The 10,237-nt window shown below is 51.5% G+C and overlaps 2 protein-coding genes across 2 annotated transcripts; both read right to left on the bottom strand.

The window, feature by feature from the left end:
* Positions 1–56: 56 nt before the first annotated feature.
* LOC113146796 lies at positions 57–849 on the bottom strand. The gene is made up of 2 exons (XM_026335197.1): positions 205–849; positions 57–140 (listed from the first exon to the last, which is right to left on the bottom strand). The coding sequence occupies exons 1-2, from the start codon at positions 847–849 to the stop codon at positions 57–59; spliced, it is 729 nt and encodes a 242-aa protein (XP_026190982.1).
* Positions 850–4,990: 4,141 nt separating this feature from the next.
* On the bottom strand, positions 4,991–9,160 carry LOC34621890. Its single transcript, XM_026335406.1, has 2 exons — positions 9,089–9,160; positions 4,991–8,770 (listed from the first exon to the last, which is right to left on the bottom strand). The coding sequence occupies exons 1-2, from the start codon at positions 9,158–9,160 to the stop codon at positions 4,991–4,993; spliced, it is 3,852 nt and encodes a 1,283-aa protein (XP_026191191.1).
* Positions 9,161–10,237: the final 1,077 nt, after the last annotated feature.

Genomic DNA, 10,237 nt, shown 5'->3' with positions numbered 1-10,237 from the left:
GTATTGACGAGTCTAACACTGGATATTTCGTGAATTGCAGTCACACTGACCGAGGTTCAACTCGCCAAGAAAGTCCTGCCGAGTTTGCCACGAGCGCCTAACCGTCCAGCAAGCGCGTTCTCGAAGGCATCTACTGCTTTCTTTCATCGTTTGTGGCGAAATCGTTTTCCACGAGAATGGGGGAGACAATAACTCGCGCCTTACATGCCCAGGGGCGGAACAAACGGACATACCCACTCGATGTGCTACTCTTGGCCGAGTATGAACGGCTATAGGTAGGCACTCAGCAATTAAAGCCGCCTGTTTGCCAGCATGTACCTGCTTTCCCGGAATGATATGGCGACCGCACTCTAAGGCCTTTGTAGCCTCAGGCTTGTCAAGGTTAGCATTGTCAGAGACCTGCGAGAGCACATCGAGATCTTCCTCTATGTATTCATCTGAATCTGTATTTCCACTGCGCGTGCTCGAATTATTGCTTGTGCAGTTGGTGAGGGTCCAGAGGGCCGCGTTATGATTTCGCACAGGAAGCACATCAATATGCAAATCCAAGGTAGTGGGTACGAGCTGCCATGTCGCTTCAGTCTCCATTCTGCTGACAGCTCCTATTTCAAAACTGGTGTCCTCCTGCTCGTGGACTTTTGCTCTGGCAAGCTGCCGAATATCTTGAAGTCGCTTGTCTAACCGTTCAGCCGTGCCGGTGTCTAGAGATGCTTCACGTAAACCAGTGCTGTGTAGTTCATCAGTTAATGCAACATACTGAGTTTCTATTGCTTCATTTCGGGTATTCATTTCGTTCACTAGTCGTAGTAGGTACTCTAGGCGCCTCTGTGCTTCCCGCCTTCTCCGCATGTTCGTGTCCATTTCCATCATTACACTCATGTAGAAGTTGCGTAGGGCCTGATCGCCAGTATGAACTGAGTAGTGAAGGTTCGCAAAGGTTCGCTCTCTGTAGTGAAAACATGGCTCTCTTACTGATTCCAGAACGTGCATAACATGCTGTAGTTCTAGCCATGCGGCGTTGTATAAGACGTAGAAGCGATACCGATCCGTCCTGTATATTGCTTCTAAGCGGTCAAGCAGGAAGTGGCACACATGAGCATGGTCAGGTGAAGGCTGTGGAGCTGGGGATCTCCCATGTCGCTGCCCACTCACAGAAATGGGCGTCTCCATTGTTGTCTTAGCTCCAAAGGGTAGCGAAAGTACCTGAAACCAGAGCTAAAAAGACACAAGAGCGGATATGAAAGGTTAGCAAGCAATCAAGCACCTATACCTTGGAACTTTAAGCACCGCCAACCCCAAGGTCACGTCGCTGAGGGTATCAATTGTATTCATGAGGCCGACATACCTTATGTAGCCACAGAGACGTTATTGTGCCAGTAGCCCGATGCTCGTGTGTCGCTTAAAACGAGTAGTCTAATCTCGTGCCTTCTAGATCTTTGGAAGAGCAAGCTCGTTTGGTCGCTTCAGCTGGATTTGGATGAAAGCGTTACGTGGACAGGGAGGAGGGCAAACACGTTACTCCGAATGCTACCCGTTGAGCACGGTCTAAAGATACTTTGGAGTAATTCAAGCTCAATATTGTGGTCTTGAAGCATAATTTCAGCGACACATGAAGGATAAAAAGAGATCTAAAAATCGATCGTATGTAGGATGGTCAAGGTCTAGATCACTTCTATGGACAAATACCAGAAAAATTTAATGGCTTCATTGCTCAAAAAAGAAGGTAAGTACCCTCCTTTTATGTTTTAATCGAGGATAGTAAAATGTTTCAGGTGCAGGAAAAGTAGGCACGGCAAGCCAAGACAAGGAGCCAGTCGAACTAGTCACCGGCGGTGAGCATTCTGGGCTCTGCGTGTCTAGCCATGACAGTTAAACAGCAGACAAGCCCTCCCTATCTTCAATTTTCAGGTGAGAATAAGCTTTGTAACATACTCACATGGCTGAGATTCTCGGCTGCACATGAGAATGAGGAGTAATAGAGCTTAGCTTCCGACGTGCATAGAAGTAGCAGTGCCCACTGCCAACCCCCATCTACAGGAAAAAACAAGACTTTATGTGGCTCAAAGCTTCAAAAAACCCAATTCAAGCTTTTTTGCGGTACTTTGCTTCTTGGACTCGTTTGTTTAAATGGACATTGTGATTTGTTGGTGTGCTACTCGCAATGCCTACAAATCGGTGCCTCGAAGTTTATCTACGACCAGTCCATTGGAGAGCCGATGAGATAACTCGCCTTTCCCATGAAACTCAACTCATCAGCCCTTTGATCTACATTTACACTCTTCTTTGCGTCGATGGGCGAACTGAAAAAATTTCTGACCCATCAAGCCTTATAATTCATCAGTCTATTTTTGGTACCCTCAAGATTTTCCGCGTATACGAAGCTTAGGATTATGCAATAGGGAATGATCTGTGAGACATGCACGTGTCTTGCACTCTAAAAGGTCACAATTATTCGCTTTGCGCTCCTCATTATACTGTGCATACTTACAGAAGAGCTAAAGGCACCGTGGTCGAGTGGAACTCGGCGCAGCCCCGTTGCCTATGAAGAAGGCTTTTTGTAAGAAAAGAGGCTCTATTCAGGAATTTTTACGCGTGTTAGGCTATTTCACACAATATTTACGACGGCAGTCAAGAAATAAACTGCAGAAGATGCACCCATACCTTCAAATCCATATGCAAAACCTGATGTGCACCTATTTTCGATAATACAACGTCTTGAAGGGTTGGTTCTCAGTGTATTCAGCTTATATTTTATTGAAGCAAGCACATGTATACTGAACAGGGCTAGCACCACAGTCTGAGTCTGGCACGCTGGAGTAGACCCTCAGAACCGAATGTCCGTGCAGCTTGCAGGAGTGAGACGATTAATCCCAAGCACAAATAATTCGGTGTGCACATTCCGTCAAGGAAGCCGTATAATCATTTATGGAGCTTTCTACGCATGTGTGAATAACTGCCTCACCAAGGTGTAGGCGTAGTTGCGAACCAGCTCCAGCGGTATGTAGCTGCAGCATTTAGCAGTCGACAAACATTGCACGAATTTTTCATGCCATCATACTATCCAGAAGCAGTGGTATTTAGACATACTTGAGTGGCTATGATGTCTGGCGCGCACCCAGAATATACCAGGTTTGATACCGTGCCTGTACCTGTCTTGGGCATTACGAGTGTATCGACCTAGCAATGTTTTTACAATCACGAAAAACGTCGGCTTCGCGAATTTCGGTTGCCACTTCGATGCACACATCATGTGTGCATTCTCAGCTCGGGACGCTTAAATGCTGAGTTCCGCCTCATCGAAGCACAGTACCTGTGCAGAACGAGCATCGGGAGAAGCATTGCTCAAATATCCCAAACTGGCGTTGTCCACAGTGTTCCCACTACCAGGGGATTCTTCACTGAGTGCAACTCCTCGCTTTGGAGCAAACGGATATCTGGATCATCGAAGAATGACTGTCCCTTTGCACGGAGGGCTCCTAGTCAAACAGTTTCCACAGAATGCTATGCATTCCCAAGCCATTATTCAGGGCCAAAAAATGTGCTACCATTTTTCATTGGCAATGAAATATGTGCATAGGTCCGTATTATATAAGACGTTCTGATCAGTTTTTTCTGCATCGTCTAATAATTTAGAATAGGTAATCCGCTGAGTTATTTTCCTCTACGATTTCCGTGAAACACGCGTAATAGATTCACTTGGATTCCACCAGTAGCTAAAAAGCAGGAACTGCCTTCAGCTGTGACAGTTTCCCACTGCTTTTCAGTTTGTTGAGCAAACCTACTGGGACCGCTTTTTGGTTTTGCTTCACCATGCATACCTACGGGAATGCATCTTTTGCGCATGAGTAGCTGCACTCTACCCTGACAGCTCCAGCCACTCCCTGAAGTGGAGTCTCCAAAACTGTGACGGTTTATACTCCCTCTGAGCTTGCCCTTGCCGTATGACCAAAGCGACTAAAATGTAGAAAGTTCCGGCATGCGGTCCAGAGGTCCTAACTGGGATCACGAACTTGCGTGCGTGCTTACGTAGAAAGGTCCGCATATTGGCTGGATGATGTGAAATGCTACGAGTTCGAGCAGTGAGAAGGCAGAGGCACTTTGCATCAGTATGCTGTATGCGGTTCATCGCCAGTTGTGACAAGGCCAAGTGCACCGGCTACTACCTACTTTTTCGCATACCAGCAAAAACGGGATTGATCCAACTATTTATGACCACAATTGAGACACGTAGCAACTAAACAGCTCTTTTCTTAGAAGCACAGTCGTAGCCTTTTCCGCTCCTCCAGGCTAGTCCGTCATGCAAAAGTGCAGACTCTATGTGGCTTTTCTCGCGTGTGGTCCCATGGGGAAGGAGTAAGCCCGTCTTTACTGAAGTTCCCTATGAACAAATCCCTTCCTTGGAACAGTGCCCGATACACATGGCCTAGCTGACTCTGGTTTTTGGCAACCGCAGCTAACCTACTCAAGGCCGGAATCCACTGCCGAATAGGTTCCACGTCTTTGCTTGGAATGGGCTATTCTTACACCCCTAACCATTAACAGGAATTCAAATGTATACAACTGATATAAAAATAATGTTTGTGCATGACTAAGCCGTACAACACCCCTAGGGAGCCTCCATGTCGGAGAGCCTGCCCCATTAGAATGTAGTGGCGGCCTTCCGCGACTCCCAGGTTATAATTCAGACTCAACGCTTTGCGTTTGAATATAACAGTAATAGCTTCGATCTGCCACAGCACGGTCCTCATCTCCAAAGACTAGTATGCCATGTCTTACCAGAACAGCTCTTTCGCAACTGACTCAAATGCGGTGTTGGTAAATATTTGGTAATGAAACTAGTGCACATCTTACCGACCAGTCATCCCTGCCCGCAACATCGCTCTACCGTAAAAAGAGCAGCGCGGCAACTGCGTTCAGCCCTCATCCCGTATATCGGCTTCTAGCCATCACAACAGACTACTGTCACTTCTCCTGAGACTATCCTCAGGGCTCATGCCGGTGCGTTTGCCTCTGCTTCGAATGTATAGGAGACAGCATCGCCTAAGCTATGTGTGGAGCAGGTCGCCCCCTGTAAATCTGCAATGTGCGTAGCCGCGCATTGCTGCCCTTCATCTACCTGATGCGGAGGAACGGCTCTGGCGTCTTCGACGATTTCCCAGTCTTCAAAAATGGGTGGTGGAGCCCGTGGTGTCGTGGCTTCCAGCTGGATTGGGTTGGACGAGTTGTCTTGGTGCACATGCTTCAAGCCGATATCTGAGGCATCCTCGGCATCCTGAGAGCCCAGCACGAGAGCCCCTAAGCCTACGGCGATCCGCGAAAATATCCCGGTGCCCCTTTGAGAGCCCCGTTCAAACTCCTCGGGCGTCCAACCGAGGCGGGCAAGTGCCTGCTCGTGCTGTGCCTGACTGATGGCACGTTTCCTTCTAAACTCCTCCAGCATTTTCCTCTCGTCCGTCTGCACCACTCCGTCGGCAAAGACCCCCGCTAAAAAGGCATCGTAACTATGAAGGGCCAGCCGTGCTGCCTGAGCTTTAGAACGGTTAACCAACAGTGTCGTGAGCCCCTGCACCACAGGGAACCCCAGATTCTCGGGCTCCCGCAGAACGAAAGCAGCAAATTCCTTCAAGTCCAGAGCAAAAACTGTGGCCTCCGTGATGCAGGTGGCCGTGAAGGGAGCCGTTACTCCCCCGTCTTCCCGAGGGCTCTCTATGCCATCTCCAGCCCCCTTAGGTGCAGCGCCACGCTCTTGCAACAGCTGCAGTAGCTGCCCTCTTTGGACTCCTGGCGGCTTGTTCATTCCTGCTTCATTGGTGACCACCGCACCACTTGTACCAGCAGTGGCTGCAGCAGCTCCTACGTCAGCTGTGGAGACCTCTCGTGCGCCTCCTACAGCACCTGCAACCCCCGATTCTGTTAGGTCAGTGGCGACAACCGAGGTTGTGGTGGGCGACTCCGTACATTTCGGTGCTTCAGGATTCTGCAGGGTTTCCGTTGAAAGGGCTGTGGCTGCAACGGTGCGCACCGCAGCTGCAGCAGTAGCCGCCGCCTCTGCAGCTGCAGCGACGATGCTATTACCACACAAGGCTTCCTCCCCAGCGTCCTTCTTCGACATATTAGAGGCAGCCTCATCTCTTAAGACTGTCCCTGCGTTGGCTCCCTCTGCCGGCGTCTCCACTATCGGCATCTCAGCTCTTATGTGCTGCTGCTCTTGGCGATTGCTATAGGGAGCTGATGGTGCAGAAGCGCATGACTCTGCACTAGATTTCGAGTCATTTGTAGTATTCTCAGTGGCTTGGCTGTTGTTTGTTGCAGCCCCTGTTTCAAAGATGCCCTGCTGCTGCTGCTCTGCATGGGGTGTTGGGGGCACTTGGGCCTCCGTCGCAGCAGGTGGCTTCTGCTGATGGCGGTGGAGTCCATCTGGAGATTCGTCTGCGTGGCTCGCAAATGTCTCAGGGGGTGGTGCTGCTGCTGGAGTGGCACTCTTTGCTGTTCGCTTTCTCAAAGCCGCGATGTAAGATAAAAACGGTTCAACCCCCACAACTGCACCTGTCTCCCCGCCTCGGTACGTCTCCACTGTCTCGCCGCCTTGAGATATATCGACTGCTCCCCGCGCCACAAAACAAAGCGTGCTACACGTGTTGCCCTCAGCCTGCAACACATAACCCTGTGGTAACGTTCGCCAAGTGCCCTGCCTGAGTAAGCGTCGGAACTGTCTCGGGCTCATTCCGGCAGGAAGGAAGTATCGTTGGAAGATGTCCAGTTCATCGGAGCTGAAAACCACTTCCCGGTGCTCCGTGTGTACGCGCCACAACATTACGGTGTTCAGCACCAGGAACACGATATTCCACAGCGCAGCGTCAGTCAGGCGGGGCCGCCGAGACCAGTTGTACGAAAAGTAACAGAGGCCTGCCAAAAGATTAAACGTCCGAAGCAGTCGCATATCAGCCATCAGGGTAGCCGTTAGAGACAAAAGAGACCCAACCGTTACTACTACGTTCCCGTTGTTGTATGTCCACTCGGAGATAGAAGCGCAATACGGAGCCAACAGGTATCGGAGCCGTCCATAAAGCCTAGCAATACGCTCACGCAAAAAGCACATGCGAAGGGGCTGACGAGGTGGAATTACACGGGATGCCCCACGGCCGACTGCCCCCCGTGGTGACACCGTGGAACCACACGGGAGAGTTTCCAAAGACGCCGCCTGCTGCGCTTGAGCTTGCTGTTTCTGTTGCTGCTTCTGTTCATCTTCCTCTTGACGCGCCTGCTGCACTCCTGTTGCACTTGTAGCATCTTTCGGCGGGCCAGTGACCCTCTGGCTGGCCTGGTCCTGCACCCCTAATTCGCTGCCAGAATCCTGAAAGTCAAGCACATCGCTGGCTGCACCTCTACATTCACCAGACCCAGAGGACGTAGCTTCTTCCGGACGCTCCTGTTGTGGCAACTGGTCCCCGTCCTGCGTTGTCTGCTCAGCTACTAAAGGGGCAGTACCTTCCTGCTGCTGCACCGCCTTCGTGTGCTCCAGAGTGCCCTGTGGCGGCTCCTCGATGGCTGCAGCTCCCATCTCCTGCTGGATCTGTTCCTGCACGATCTGATGCTGCTGCTGCCTTGCTCGAATGTACTGTCTGGGGCCTCCGAAGGACTGGGCCCGGCTAAGGGGCCTCCAAGATCGCAATAAAACCCGAGGTGGAAGGGGGGGCCGCTGGCTGCTGCGCATTCCTGCTGTCCCCGCTACTGAACTAGCTGAAGATAGACTTACTCGGCTGCAAACCCGGCGCCGCGGCTGCCCAGCTCGTCGGAGGAGCGGCTTCAGAAGCCGCTTGATAGCCACATTGAACAAAACAGGAAACTGGAAGTCTATGGCACCTCCTCCAGAGACAGAAGCCGCACCAGGGGACCCCAGAGGCACTCTGACATTCCCCTGTCGTCGGCGTCCTAAAGGAGGTGTCGCGGCTACCTGCCCGGTGTTTTCAGTTGAGCCTGCTACCGTATCTGTCCCTGTGTCTGAAGTCGCTGCCGGAGCCGCGGCTGCTGCGGCACCCACGTCTTCCGTCGACTGTGCTTCAGAAGTACCGGCCATTCCTCGCTGCGCTTCCACATGTGCCGCCTGTTGCAGCACTGCTCCATGCTGAGGTGAGACAGTCCCAGTGCCACCGCCTAAGCCAGGTGGAACAGCGGCCCGACCCCTGCGGCCCCCCCGTGCCAGCAGTGCAATCGCAGCAGCAGCAGAATCTCCAGGCACTGCAGCTGATGCACCTTGAGGCAATAGAGCCCCTAGCCACGCCGCTGTTGCCCTGAGACAGTTGCGTGCTGCCCGGCCCCGCACTCTGCCTAACACACGAATGCCAGCTTTTTCATCTTCGCCACCCACGGCCTTGCAACCACCGTTATTACTCCTGCTCTTGCTGCTGCTACAGGCGCTTGCTGTGCTTCGTGAAGCTCTAGAAAACCTTCGACGTCTCCCACAGGGCTTGACAGACTCTTTCGTGCTCTGTGAGGCAGGGTGCCCGCGAGAACCCTCCAAATCAGAGACATGCGGGGCCGTAGTGTCTGAAGCAGACGCTCCATCAGTGCTAGCAGCAGTGGGCGAGTCACAACAATCACGGCTTTCGTTGGCTCTTGGAGAGGACGCAGCCTGCTGGGTGGACAAAGGCAGCGCCTCGCCCACAGGATCTCCTCTAGCTTCTGCTGGTTCTGCTGAGGAAGCAGTTGCATCATCCCTGGCCACACTGTGGAAGCAGTGAGCTAGCAACCGATGTTTCAGCTGCTGTCGCTGCAGATGCTGTGATAGAGGGGTAGAAATTCGGGCCACTGTGGCCACCCATGGACTCAGTTCCTGTCGCGCATGCGTGCAGCCATTTGTAGGAACACCTGCGGTCGCACGGATAGCCCTCCGAACATGCGACAATGCTGTCCTTTGTGTTGTAACTGTGCGCCTAAGGACCAGCCTCACAGTATGCATCTCTTCTTCTACATCTCAGGATGCCTCCTAAGCAGTAACAATAGGTGCTGTTCCTGGTGCACTTAGGTCACACAGCTTACGAAGACCACCGGTCTAGAGAGGCCGAGGCATTCAATCGCGGTATTTGGCCTTCATGTATGCACTATGGCAACCCAATGACAATATCGGTGGGTTGTGGGAGCTGTGTTGAGCCGTTTCCATTATCCAGTGAGGGGCGGCAGAGATGCCTGCTTCAGGTATTGGGCATCTTGCACATCACATTCCCGTGATAATTGGCATAAATAGAGACTATTGAAGGGAAAGTAAGACAAATACAACAATTAGAAGTTGCATTCCTGGCAGTCACGCGGGGGCGCCGACACTTGGCCGCGGTGAACTTCGGGAGCACAGTCAGCTCACTTGGCATTAGAGGGCGTAAATTACACAGCAATAAAGTGTCTGCTACGTTCCACGAGGTGGCTCCCTTAATTAAGACTTGAAAAGATCGGGGTCAGCTGAAAATGTCGCCACGCTTCAGTGGCGATTTGCCTGCAGGCGGCCAAGAAGGCCCTAGAGGAGGGTCAGACTTTGTGAAAAACTAGATCTCTGGCCTGGGCCTCCGAATCGATCATGTTCCTGATGTTTCTATTGTGGAAGGAGCCATCCACAACTTTTCTCCTGCGGATTTGTCCGCGAATGTGAATTTTCGCTGCAGACCATATTTGACCGACATAATCAACACAGACCTTCTAAGGCCGATGAGCGATATATCCATCTCTTTTGGAGCCCTGTACACAACAAAAGACCTGGATAGCGTGTATTTCTCGTTTCATGGGCTTGCAGCCATCGAGAGAGCTACGGGAGCAGAGTATGGCCCAGGCGTCGTGATATATTGGGCGCAAGAGGCTGCAAAGAATGTGAAAAAATGTTGGGGTTTGACGCTGTCCCTACCCTATGGTGCACTGAGCTTTCTCTTTGCTCTGCAGTTACGGTATTCAGCTAGGATACACGCCTTCTGCAGTAGTAGACTGGCTAACGTGATTCGCGAGCAAGGAAGAGTGTTTCAAAGCTTGCTTTGGGGATGAGGAGACTGAGAACATACAGATTAATCCGATTAAGCCTTCCACCTGGTGCTTCGGGCCAAGGTACGTAAACAATACATAATAGAGGCTGGCCTGCAAGTCAATATGAGTTGAGTAGCTCCACAAGCGACAGCAAGGCATCCTAGTGGATAAAATCAAGTTTATGATTGCGCCATTGTTATGTCGACCAGTAAGACGGCGACCGTGACAATGGGCA

This window comes from Cyclospora cayetanensis, unplaced genomic scaffold (assembly GCF_002999335.1).
Source record: "Cyclospora cayetanensis isolate NF1_C8 unplaced genomic scaffold, CcayRef3 CcayRef3_contig_112, whole genome shotgun sequence".
NCBI classification, from domain to species: domain Eukaryota; phylum Apicomplexa; class Conoidasida; order Eucoccidiorida; family Eimeriidae; genus Cyclospora; species Cyclospora cayetanensis.
Note: the sequence above shows the minus strand (reverse complement) of the source record. Positions and strands in the feature narration are given on the sequence as shown.